General features: G+C 43.0%; 1 protein-coding gene across 1 annotated transcript; it reads right to left on the reverse strand.

Moving 5' to 3' along the window:
* Window positions 1-5,247: 5,247 nt before the first annotated feature.
* Window positions 5,248-7,215, reverse strand: LOC141674547 (uncharacterized). Its single transcript, XM_074481253.1, has 3 exons — window positions 6,547-7,215; window positions 5,818-6,468; window positions 5,248-5,568 (listed from the first exon to the last, which is right to left on the reverse strand). The coding sequence occupies exons 1-3, from the start codon at window positions 7,213-7,215 to the stop codon at window positions 5,248-5,250; spliced, it is 1,641 nt and encodes a 546-aa protein (XP_074337354.1).
* Window positions 7,216-12,823: the final 5,608 nt, after the last annotated feature.

The following is a 12,823-nucleotide window of genomic DNA, read 5'->3' on the forward strand; positions in this document are numbered from 1 at the left end:
TATCCTTAATTCACACTAATTATAAGAGTGAATGGGTTAAACAACCCTAATATGTGCTAATTTCACCATACAAATCAATAATTATCCCTAATTTGGGTTAATTACGCTTAATATACACTAATCGGCCCTAATATGGGCTTAATTTCACTAATCGGCCTTAATTTGGGCTTAATCTTAAAACCCTGAAAATTTAAAAAAATTCAAAAATTTTCTGATTTTTTCTTTTTTTTTTGAATTTTTTCAAAATTTTCGAAGGGGGGTCGTCGGGGTCGAGCAGAACCTCCTGGGGTAGGAGGTTCTGCTCGGCCCCTTGCTTCAAAATGTAGCCTACTCGGCCACTTGGAGGAGAACCTCATGGTCGGCCACCTCCTGGTCGACCTGGAGGTGGTTGGCCAGGGGTCCCTAACCCTATTTTTTTTTTGAACTTCTCACTAAGAGTTCTAGATTTCTACATACCTTATCATGCTCTTGTGGTCCTTGATTTTCCATGGAATTAATTTCAAATTTTCCTTTGAGTTCCTCAGGATTCTGCTATGGCTGTTTCAGCGAACGTTCTGTAGTCATCGTGTGGACGTTCTGTACTCGTTCTTGCTGAACACTTAGGGATGGCAAAATAATCCGATCTGACGGATACCCGATCCAAAACCCGAAATTTTGGATTTACCGAACCCGATTTTTTGGATATGGATTTAATTTTTAAACCCAAAATTTTTTGGATTTAGATTTGGATATTAGGTATACCGATCCGAAACCCGATCCGAAATCCGAAACTCTATCCGAACTCGATCCGAACCCGAAATCCGAAAAAAAACTTGAATTATTATATATATATATATTAACTATATATAAAATATTAAAATTTTATATATTCATATTATAATATTATATAATATTTATATATATATTATACATTATACATATTATCATATAATTTTTAGAACATATATTTTTATATTGATGTTAAAAATTAACTAATTATAAAGTTTAATGAAATACAATTATTCAATCATTTAAATGAGTGATAAGTTATATAAGGTTAACAAAACATTTTTAGTAATAAATCTAAAAACTAGGTTCAATTGAGTTGATTTTTTAAATATTAGTTATACATTTAATAACACAATTAATGATGTGGTGGAGTGGTTGAAGATGACACGTTAAAACTCTTTCTCTACAAGTCACGTGTTCGATCCCAAGCACTGACAATATCAATAATTATACAAATTTTCAGATTTCGGGTTCGGGTTCGAGTTTCGAGTTTGGGTATAAATATCCAATTCAAAATATTTTCGGGTTTCGGGTATACCCGAATCCGATCCGAAATCCGATGGATCGCGTTCGGGTATTCATTTTTGGGTATTTTTCGGGTTCGGGTATAGATAAAATTTTCGGGTTTGGATATGGATTCTATAATACCCGATCTGATCCGACCCGATTGTCATCCCTATGAACACTCTGTGTTCTACTGAACTTTCCTTTTGTAGGAAGTCTTGTACTCCATTAAATTTGTCTAAACTTCTCTTATAGGTGTTATACACCTCAACCAACTCGTACTCGTAGACGTTCTAGTCTTCACGAAACTTGGTTCTGCTGAGAATTATCGTTTTCGAGAAATTTCCCAAGGACCTCCCTAGAAGCTTTTCGGGATATCTTTTGAAGGCCTTATGGCTTTCCTATAGGAGTCCCTGATAGGCTGAAAAGTCCTTAATTTGTTGGCTGGTAGGCCAAGGCCACTACGGAGGTAAGTCGTGGCCGTCATGACTCTGCTACAGAGGCTCCTGGTAGGCCAAAAGTCCTCCATTTGTTGCCCGGTCAGCCGAGGCTTCCCCGTACACAAATTGTGGTCGTCATGGCTCTGATACGGAGGCTCCTGGTAGGCCAAAAGGCCACCATTTGTTGCCTGGTCGGCCGGAGCTTCCCCGCATGGAAGTTGTGGCTATCATGGCTCTGATACGAAGGCTCCTGGTAGGCCAAAGGGCCTCCATTTGTTGTCTGGTCGGCCGAAGCTTCCCCGCATAGAAGTTGTGGCCGTCATGGCTCTGATACGGAGGCTCCTGGTAGGCCAAAAAGCCTCCATTTGTTGCCTGGTCAGCCGGAGCTTCCCCGCATGGAAGTTGTGGTCATCATGGCTCTGATACGAAGGCTCCTGGTAGGCCAAAAGGCCTCCATTTCTTGCCTGGTCGGCCGGAGCTTCCCCGCATGGAAGTTATGGTCATCATGGCTCTGATACGGAGGAGAAGGTTTTGTTCTCGTACTCGTGAGTTCAGCTGAAAAGCTAATCTTGTCTTAACCTCCACTAATTTTGCTAATCATGACGATTAACATAATCGTCATTTAGTTAAGACTAATTACTTATATTTGGTTTCGGCCAGGCTTTTTTCGGAAGACTGATACGATAAGCGGTGTCCTGCATCACTTTTCTCGTCTGTTATGTCATCTTTTATTGCCTTTTGATCATTTTTCCTCACCATTTCCGGTGTTCTTTCAACGAGGTACCTGCTAGCACGAACCAGGCTGACTTACGACCTGATGTAGCAGGTGACCTTTTTCCTATAAAAGAAGATGAGAATTGCTCGTTTTCATTCACACCTTCATTTCTCAAATTCTCAAATTCTCTCAAGCTCTTAACTCTCTTCAAGTTCTCAAGAATGTCAGGTGGACAAGGCCCTGTCAAGTCCTCTTTCTCCGAAAAGGAAGCTATGCATAAGAGGGTTACTCTACGCTCACTCCAAGGTATAGCTCTTGTCTCCCCCTTCTCAATTAATCGTTGCTCGAAAATTTTGAAGAGTGTGTTGGATCAGAGAGCAGACGAGTACCCTAGTATCGTCCATTTCGATGCATTCCATCACCGAAGTGTGCTTCGTGAGAAGGATGTTAAGGTGATTAAGTTGACTTACTCCTGGCCCGACTGCTTGAGGGTTCGTAGAGCTAAGTCAAGTGAGAGGGCATGTAACCTTTGCCACCAAAGGCTGTTTGTGTTCAAGGCGGCCCTTAACTCCGGGCTAAGGTTCCCCCTGCACCGCTGCATTCCGAGGCTTCTAGCCGAACTCAAAATCCATCAATGTCAGCTCTACCCTAACGGGTGGTCGCTCGTCATTCTATTCATAGTGAGATGCCATGACTTAGGCATCCCTTTGAGTGTGACAATGTTCCGTAGTATCTTCATGATGAAGGCGCCTATGACTCGGCCTGGTTGGGTAGTGATTCAACACCGAGCCCACGTTCCCGAAATGGTGAACATCAGTTCCCTCAATGACTCAAACCACAATTGGAACAAGAAGTTTGTAGTTGTTGAGTGGAAGGATGGAGACTGGGGGTATACTTCAGACGTGACTTCAGTAGCCCAGTTGATAGTTCCCACTTCATTCTCAACCTTTTTTATGCTGAGCTTCATGCCCGAGATCTTCTTATTGACGATGACGGGAGGACCCCTTATTGGGAGTTCATGACGGAAGTCAAGCTTGTCGAGGCTGGCCTTCGTTGCCTCTCTATAGAGGGTATTTATCCTTGTTTTCCCTTACTTTGAACAAGTTTATTCTTACATTTGTTTCTTTTCTTCTTATTTCAGTTGTGAAGGCTCTTGACGCCAAAGCCAAGCCGAGCGATATTGTTACGGGCAAGATGGTCAGAGATGCCATCAAGAAGGCCAACCATATTCCTAAGGTCCCTTCCTTTCTCGAGGCATCAGGATCTGAACTTAAGAGGACCAAGGATTTTGACGGGAGTGCCAGGACCCCTTTCGAGCCCGGATGGGGTATTTCTTCCAACGACTCCGTTTTCGGCAACCCGGCTCTTGCTCTCGAGTGGTCGAAAAACTGCATTACTCCTCCTGACCTCTTATTCGTCTCCTCTGGTGAGAAACTCATCAAGGCTGAGATGCTGGAAGCTCATGCCCTCTATCAGGTATGTTTCTACTTGTGCAAATTTTCGCTTAAGTTCTCTTTTTTCTTAGAACTTGGAAAATATTATAGGAATCACTCTTTGGGGGCTCGGCCCTTCTTAATTAAACTCATATTTTCTTTGTCAGGCCAATGCCTATTTCGCAGCTTCCTCTACTCGGGCTGTGAAAATGAGAGGCGATTACAATGCATTGCAGGCTTCCATGAAAAAAATGACTATCTCCTCAGGGGAGTGGGAGTCTAAGGCTCATGAGGCGGAGGGCAAACTTGCCATCATGGAGAAGAAATATGCTAGCTCGGAAGAGAAGGAGAAGAAGGAATAGAAGGACCACGAGGCTGCTTATCACAGATCCACTAGGTTCACCACAATGATGGATGAGCACGATGACGAGATGTGCCCCGTTAACCTGGCAATAGGTTGAAATAGGTGAGTTAAAGACACTCAAAGCATGTGGCCGGATGTGGTTGATCTAAACCTTCTATCTTGCCCCTGGAAGCTGCCTGTTACGGATCTATCTGAGCATCCTTCCGGATCTGTGACCTCGACTCCTCGCATAAGGCCCCAGTCGAGCTTCAGTCACACGGGTTCCGGTTCCGGCTCTAAGGGCAAAGCCCCTTCGGGTAGCCCTAAGTCCAGGGCAGCCCTTCGAGGGAAGGTGAGGGAGCCGATTCCAGGGAGCAGTGATTCTTCTTCTGAGGAAGGCTCGGATGGCGAGGGGGAGGACCCCTCTGATGAGTGAATGATGTGGCCTTACATGGCCTTGATTGCCGTATGTGGCTTTTATTTTCAGAACTTATTAATTTGAACCTTATTGGTCTGTAACCTATTGGTCCTTCGGGACTTTAACTTATGATTCTTCGGGATCTTTTATCTATGCACTACGTTTAATTGCATTTCATACTTGTCTGTTCTTTTCGGCATTTGGTCCTTCGGGACTTGCATTCTTTAGATGCTCGTACTTAAATAAATTGGTAGACAAGATGATAGAAATAAACTTGCATAAATAGATAATATCTCTAAGAAATGGGTTCAACCCTTACATAAGATGGTTTCGTCGACCTTATTTATAAAACTAATACTAAGTACTAGGAACATGTAGTGAATGTCCTAAACATAATAAACCTTCAGGTTCGAAGCATGCCAAGTCCGAGGCACTTCATCACCATTCAGGGTCTGTAACTTGTAAAATCCTCGTCCCAGTGTCTTCCTGACCTTATAAGGTCCTTCCCAGTTGGGGGCTAGCTTTCCTCTCTCCCCTACTCCTGATGCCTCAATCTTTCTCAAAACCAAATCTCTCTGTTGAAAGAACCTTTCTTTAACCCATCCATTGTAATAGAGGGAGGCTCTTCATTGATGCTCTGCATTGCGGGTGTTGGCTTCATCTCGGACCTCGTCAATGAGATCGAGAGCGAGCCTCATGCCTTCTTCGTTTATCTCTGGCTCGTAAGCTTCGATCCTAGGGGATCCATGAGTGATTTCAAGGGGCACCACTGCCTCGGCTCCATAAGCCAGCATGAATGGGGTCACTTCAGTTGTCACTTTGCAGGTGGTTTGATATGCCCATAGTATAGGCAGCAGCTCATCCACCCAAGTGTTTCTCGAGCATTCAACCCTCTTCTTAAGTCCATCAAGGATGATTCTATTAGCAACCTCCGCTTGCCCGTTTGCCTGAAGATGTGCAACGGAGGTGAAGCGAAGTTCTATGTTGTTATCATCACAGTACTCTCCGAACTCTGCATTATCAAATTATTTCCCATTATCCGTGACAAGGATGCATGGGATTCTATATCAACATATCATATTCTCCCAGAAGAATTGGGTAATTTTCTTGGTGGTTATCTTGGCTAGTGCCTTAGCCTCAATCCACTTTGTAAAGTAGTCTATGGCTACCACAATGAACTTCCTCTATCCCGTTGCCATTGGAAATGGTCCAAGTATGTCCATCCCCCACATTGCAAAAGGGATGGGTGTGTTGATTGACGTAAGCCTCTCTGGGGGTTGTCGTACTATCGGAGCATGCCTCTGGCATCTGTCGCATCTCTTCACATAAGCCTTTGCATCGGCTAGCATAGTTGGCCAGTAGAACCCCAACCGAGTTATCTTGTAAGCGAGGGCCCTGCCCCCCAAGTGTTGTCCACAAATCCCTTCATGGGCTTCTTTAAATGCCTCCTCTACTTCAAGAGGTCTTAAGCACTTCAAGTACGGAATAACAAAGGACCTTTTGTAAAAAAGACCTTCAATCAACGAGTATCTTAACGCTCTAATCGACAGCTTGCGTGCCTCCTGGGCATCGTCGGGGAGCCACCCAGTTTCTAAGTGGGTCTTGATCGGGTATATCCAACAACTTGCCACACCAACCGGTGCTATCAGATTTATGACATGAATAGTAGGGGTCTTCAAGACCTGGAAGTAAATACTTCTCGGATAGTTCTCGATTTCAGACGAGGCGAACTGAGACAAGGCATTCGCCGTAGTGTTCTCCTCTCTCGGAATATGTTCTACGTACCATTCATCGAACTGAGTCAGTATTCCCTTTACGACTCTCAGGTACTTGGCCATAGTATCATCCTTGACCTCAAACTCCCCATTAACTTGAGCAACTATAAGTCTTGAGTCTCCACAGACCTTCAGGTTTTTGGCCCTCACAGCTCTAGCCAAGCCTAAGCCAGCTATCAATGTTTCATATTCTGCTTCGTTGTTCGTAGTTGAGAAGTCCAACTTCAAAGCATATTCAATCATAAACCCAACAGGGATTTGCAAGACTAGGCCTGCACCACTAGATTTTGTTTTGGACGCTCCATCAAAATGGAGAACCCAATACTCTTTTAAGGTTGTTTCTTCATCTTTCTCCTTCTCTCCTCCTTCTGGGGTTACTATCTCTTGCCACCCGACTTCTTGGTCGTTAATGGTGCATTCGACCACGAAGTCTGCTAAGGCATGAGCCTTGATGGCCGTTCGAGGCTTGTATTTGATATCAAATTCTCCTAACTCAATCTCCCACTTGATGAGCCTTCTATTGGCCTTCGGGCTATGAAAAATGTTCCTCAAAGGTTGGTCCGTCAGGACTTCGATCTTGTGAGCCTGGAAGTATGGTCTCAACTTCCTCGAGGCTGTGATGAGAGCTAGTGTGAACTTTTCCGTGGTAGAGTAATTCAATTCTGCTCCATGGAGCACCTTGCTTACATAGTATACAAGCTTCTGGAGCTTCTGCTCTTCCTTCACGAGGACTGCACTCACGGCTTGTCCAGATATCGCGAGGTACAAATAAAGAATGTCATCCGGACTTGGTTTAGCCAACAACGGGGCTTCAGTCATGTACTTCTTCAACTGTTCAAAGGCCTCTTGGCTCTCAGCTATCCATTCAAAGTCCTTTACCATCTTAAGGGTTTTGAAAAAGGGTAGGCATTTGTCTCCTGACTTGGAGATGAACCTCCCTAGAGCTGCAATTCTTCTTGTCAGCTTCTGAACGTCCTTGATGGAGCGTGGTGGCTCCATGTCTAGGATGGCTTTGATCTTGTCGGGGTTGGCCTCTATTCCCCTCTTAGAGACCATATGACCCAAAAAATTTCCAGACCCAACGCCAAAAGCACACTTGGCTGGGTTTAACATCATCTTGTGGTGCCTCAGCACTTCAAATGCCTCTCTGAGGTGACTAATATGATCGGCCTTGCTTAGGCTTTTGACTAACATATCATCAACATAGACCTCCATGGTCTTCCCAATTAGATGGGCAAATATCTTGTTTACCAGTCTTTGGTAAGTAGCTCCTGCATTCTTAAGTCCAAAAGCCATAACAAGATAACAAAATACACCAAAGTCAGTTATGAAAGATACCTTAGGGGTGTCATCCTTATGCATTCTAATCTGATTGTAACCACTGAAGCCATCCATGAAGCTTAGCATCTTGTGTCCAGCAGTGGCATCGATCAGGGTATCAATCCTTGGTAGGGGTAACAGTCCTTGGGACAAGCATCATTCAAGTCAGTGAAGTCAATGCACATCCTCCACTTTCCATTGGCCTTCTTAACCATTACAAGGTTGGCCAACCATTCAGGGAATTATACTTCCTCAATAAATCCAGCTTCTAAAAGCTTCTCGACCTCCTGCTTAATGGCTTCCAGCCTATCAGGGGCATAAGTTATCTTCTTTCGCTTTACAGCCTTCCGAGTTGGATCAACATTCAACCTATGAGTTATAAGGTTTGGGTCAATCCCAGGCATATCAGTTATTGTCCAAGCAAATACATCATTGTTTTCTTGGAGGAAAGTTATCATTCGGCCCTTCAAGGACTTGTCCATAGATGCCCCAGTATACGTGACCTTCCCCGGGTCTAAGGGGTCTAAAGAAATTGGGACCAAGTCCTCGGCTGGCTTCCCTCGCAGTTCATCATTTTCTCAGACATCCATGTCTTCTATGGGGAGGAACTGCCCCCTGTTCCATCGGGCCTAAGTGTTACAACATAACAACTGCGGGCCATCTTCTGATCTCCCCTTGCTTCTCCAACACCATTTCTAGTTGGGAACTTCAGTACCATGTGGTAGGTTGAGGGCACAGCCTTAAAAGCATGGATCCATGTTCTACCCATGATAGCATTGTAAGTAGAGGCTCCCTTGACAACCTGAAAGTTCAACATCTGTGTGGCCTCCCTGGGCTCTTCCCCGATAGTTACGGGAAGTTGTATTGCTCCTTCGACTTTGCATTCCACATGGTTAAACCCGTAAATGGGTGCGTCGGATGGAGTTAGCTGAGAATTATTGTAGCCCATCCTTATGAATGTGTCATGGAAAAGTATGTCCACGGAAGCTCCATTGTCCACTAGGACCCTCATAACATGATAATTTCCAATTATCGGAGTGATAACCAGAGGATCGTCCTGAGGAAATTTCAAACCTTCAAGGTTTGGGTCACCAAATTCAAGCGTCATCTCTGACTTAGAATGCTTAGATGGTTCTCCAACTATGCTCATTACTTCTCTTGCATAAGCTTTTCGGGAGTTCCTTGTGGAACCATCTGCTGTAGGTCCTCCTGAGATCATATTGATTACCGGCCCTCGGGGCTGTGGGTTACGATCTCTGTCGTTACCCCTTCGATCGTCATCTCTTCGATCATTATATCTCTTTTGGCCTCCGGTCTCTTCACCCTTGGTGAAACGTCCGAACTTTCCCCTTCGGATCAGATACTCAATCTCGTGCTTGAGTTGCCTAAAATCGTCAGTGTCATGACCAACATCTTTGTGAAATCTGCAGTATCGACTCTTGTCCCTTTTTTCGGGATCTCCCCTTACTGGATTCGGCTATTTGAAGTCTTTGTCCTTCTCAATTTTCATAAGGATTTAGCTCCTTGGAGCATTCAACCTTGTATATTCAGCGAACCTTGGTTGCTGGTTCTTCTTAGAAGAGGAGGAGTCAGAGTTTTTGCCAATTCGTGGATACTTGTCCTTGGCATCGTACTCTTGATCCGTCTTCCGCTTCTTGTTCCCAGTAGGTTCATTATTCACAACTATCTTCTTCATACTCTCCTCCACCTTAATATATTTCTCGGCTCTATTCTAGAGCTGCAGCATGCTTTCGGGAGGGCGCTTAGCCAAAGACATTTTAAAGAACTCGTCTATAGTCCCTTGTTGCAGGGCTATCAAAGCTACCTTATCATCAAGATCAGGGACCTTCAAAGTCTCCTTTGTAAATCGATTCAGATACTCTCTCAGGGACTCCTTTGCTCCTTGGACTATACCCATGAGAGATGCTGAGCTCTTCTCGTGCACTCTGCCACTTATGAACTGCTTAATGAAAGCTTGACTCAAGTCCTTAAAGGATCCAATAGAGTTTGGGGCAGACGGCTGTACCACCTTTGAGCCATGCCCGATAGGGTTTGAGGGAAGGCTCGACACTTAATAGTGTCGTTCACGGGCTGTAACAACAGGGCGTTAGAGAACGTCCTAACATGATTAGCGGGGTCGCCAGTACCATCGTATGCTTTGATGGTGGGCATCTTGAATTTCCTTGAGATGCGAGCATTCATTATCTCATTAGTGAATGGTGGGTTTGGATCATCAGGATCTCCTAGGGGCATAAGATCACTTGGATCAGCGCTTGGGGCAACTGCCCTTCTTACTATTGGACCATCCAGGTCTATGATTGGAGGAGGATTTCTCCGCCTTGGAGCGAGTGGGAGTCTTGGGGCCAGATGTGTCTCCAGGTCTCGCTTCAGTCTTTGGATCTCTTCTTCATGAGTCCTGATCCTCTCTTGAACATCTTGGGGATTCATCTCTTGAGTGCTCCTGGAGCGTTGTTCAGTGTCAGCTATCGGCTTCTTGCCAGCTCGTCTCCTTCTTAGAGCAACATCGTCATCCGATGACTCCGAGTCTCTCTCAGTATAAGGCCCAGAGAATTCTTGATCCTCCGGAATAGGATCCAAGCCACATATATATTGGGGCATCCGCCCTTGTGCTTCACTCCTACCAGAGTTTCCACTCCCTCGGACTTCAGGGTATAGAGGCATTCCGTAAGGGGGGTTAGTAGTCACAATTGTCGAGTACTCTTATCCAAGGGGTTGAGAGTTCATAGGTGCATGCAGCTGCTGAAGTTGGGGATTCGTCCCTTGAGGAGCCGGGGAATTCATCCCTTGTGGTTGAGCCTTAGCTGCCCCTACTAGGGTTTCTCCTTGGGTGGAGGCATAAGTTGAGTACGGTGGTATGTCCACCACTGATGCGATTGTTTGTGATGGGACAGGAGTGTTTGTCCCACTAGTGTTTCTGCTATGTGTGTTCACCATGGTTGTTGTAAGTTTCCCACAGACGGCGCCAAATATTGTGGAATAAAAACATAAGTACTTTAGTATTTAATGTTAGTGTTGGTGAGTTTCGAGCTTTAATGGATGCTCTTGCGTTCGGGACTATCGATCCTTGCAAGATGTCTACCTATCTCTTTGTTGTAGATAATCAAGTCAAAAATGTAGTTATAGGTTGAGGGGTAGAGCCCTTTATATAGAGGTGAGTCTAGGGCTATACTTCTGTTGGGAGACTTGGTGGTCAAGTCTCTAGACAACTCCCATCAGGCGAGGCTTTCTGCGCTTCAATAAGGTATATTTGCCTTCGATTCGTGTTTTTGTACTTAGTTTTGGTGATTATATATATGATTTTTATTGAATTTTTCATCCTGATTTCTAGTGTTTGTTGTGTATATGTGTTTGATTGTTGATTGATTTTGATGGGATTGTGTAACATCTTGAAGCTATTTTTTGGGTTTTAAATGTAATGTAATGAAAATAAAATCAAACCGAAGAACATAGTTGAGAAGAGAAGATAATTTTAAACAACAAAATTATGCTTGCTGGGTTGAGATATTTGAGTTATTTTGATACATCATCATGTATCTTGCTATCAGCATGGAGATCTCTATTTTCGAGATCCTGTTTGTATAATTACAGTCCTATCAGCATGGATCCTGTTTGTGTTATTACTTTTTTGTCAACGCCATTAGTATGTCATGTTATGCACTTTGATAGTCATTTTTTTTAATCTATTATGGACACACCAGGTCGTATTTGAACATTTTGCAACTACTAGAACTTATGAAAACAATAGTTTGTTCATTAATGTAGGAACGAAACCATTGTGAAACGAATTCTTCAATAAGCAACCAGACATCCTATGTAGTCTGTACCTTAAACAACATTAGAAAAGTCATCTGGTCATCTTTTGTACCTAGGCAGTAGCTTATTCTTAGAACTTTGTTTGGGTATGACTTCAAAGTTTAACAAAAACTAAAATAATTGTCCTAGTGAGAGAGAACATGTTCCTCTGCTCAATGTTTTATACCCCAAAGCCCAATAATTTTAATTAGTCACCTCAATTTTATTTTCATCAAATCTATACAAGCCTTCACAAATTCATGTTTCTTACAGTTACAATATAATTTCTAATCCTAAAAACTTTCCTCCTCAGATCTGCATCTCCTTTTATCTATCAGTTTACATACCTCAACATCACTAATCCATATTCTCTGGTTATCTTTCTCGTTTTTCTTCTCTCTTTTGCTTCATGGTAAGTTAAACTTCAAAGCATGGTTGTCACGGCGAGTCGATGGACCTCCGGCTATTCGACTAGTCGATCAGTCTTGGACTAGTCGTAGACTAGTCGACCAAAATAAATATAACTATAATTAAATATAATATAACATATAAGTATATTTCTTATAATTTAGACTTCTAAATTCCAAGTTTCTAGCATCTACCAAAATATTGTAGATCAGATCCTTGTATTTCATATCCAAGGATGAGTACTTGTCACAACTTACAAGTCACAACTTTGTTAATTATTATAACTTACAATTAAAACTAACAAGTACATACATACATACATGATACATATATGTATATAAATAATCACATTCGTATACATAAACACAAATAATATATATGTATAGTTATAAAATATCATATTATACTTATATTGTCGTACATATATGTATATAATTATAACTACATATATATATATGAAAGAATAAGAAAAAGAAGCTTAATGTGAATTTAAGTTAAACAAGATTGGAAAGTGGAAAAGCTCAGTATATGTCATTTAGGGCTGGGTTGCACAGTTTCTCTTGTTAGATTAGAAAATAGCGTTGAAATCTCTGTTAAAATGGATTTGAACAGGATTTGGGCCTTTAAAATAAACCAGTCGATGACCTGGAACGACGAGTCGGCTCGACTAGTCGCCCAGTCAATCGACTCGTCGCTCGAAATATCTGATTTTCTCCGGTCGACAAGTTCAGTCAACTTTTAAATCTCGATTGCTCGACTAGTCGTCGCGACTAGTCGAGCGCCGTGACAACTATGATTCAAAGTGATTCCTGTTGCCTTGAGCTCTTTGATTTGAACTCATTTAGAGCATCACCTTTGGCAGCGGCCCTGTTAGGCAGAAGATCTG

The sequence above is a fragment of the Apium graveolens genome, chromosome 7, assembly GCF_009905375.1.
Source record: "Apium graveolens cultivar Ventura chromosome 7, ASM990537v1, whole genome shotgun sequence".
Taxonomy (NCBI): Eukaryota; Viridiplantae; Streptophyta; class Magnoliopsida; order Apiales; family Apiaceae; genus Apium; species Apium graveolens.

Bases quoted from the DNA above. Each gene is read 5' to 3' on its own strand.
- LOC141674547 (XM_074481253.1), bottom strand. From the start codon at position 7,215: ATGACTGAAGCCCCGTTGTTGGCTAAACCAAGTCCGGATGACATTCTT. The intron at 6,469-6,546 runs GTGAGGGCCAAA...TTTGAGGTCAAG, and splicing joins GCTTAGGCTTGGCTAGAGCT to GATGATACTATGGCCAAGTA. The intron at 5,569-5,817 runs GCAACGGGATAG...GCACATCTTCAG, and splicing joins TACTTGGACCATTTCCAATG to GCAAACGGGCAAGCGGAGGT.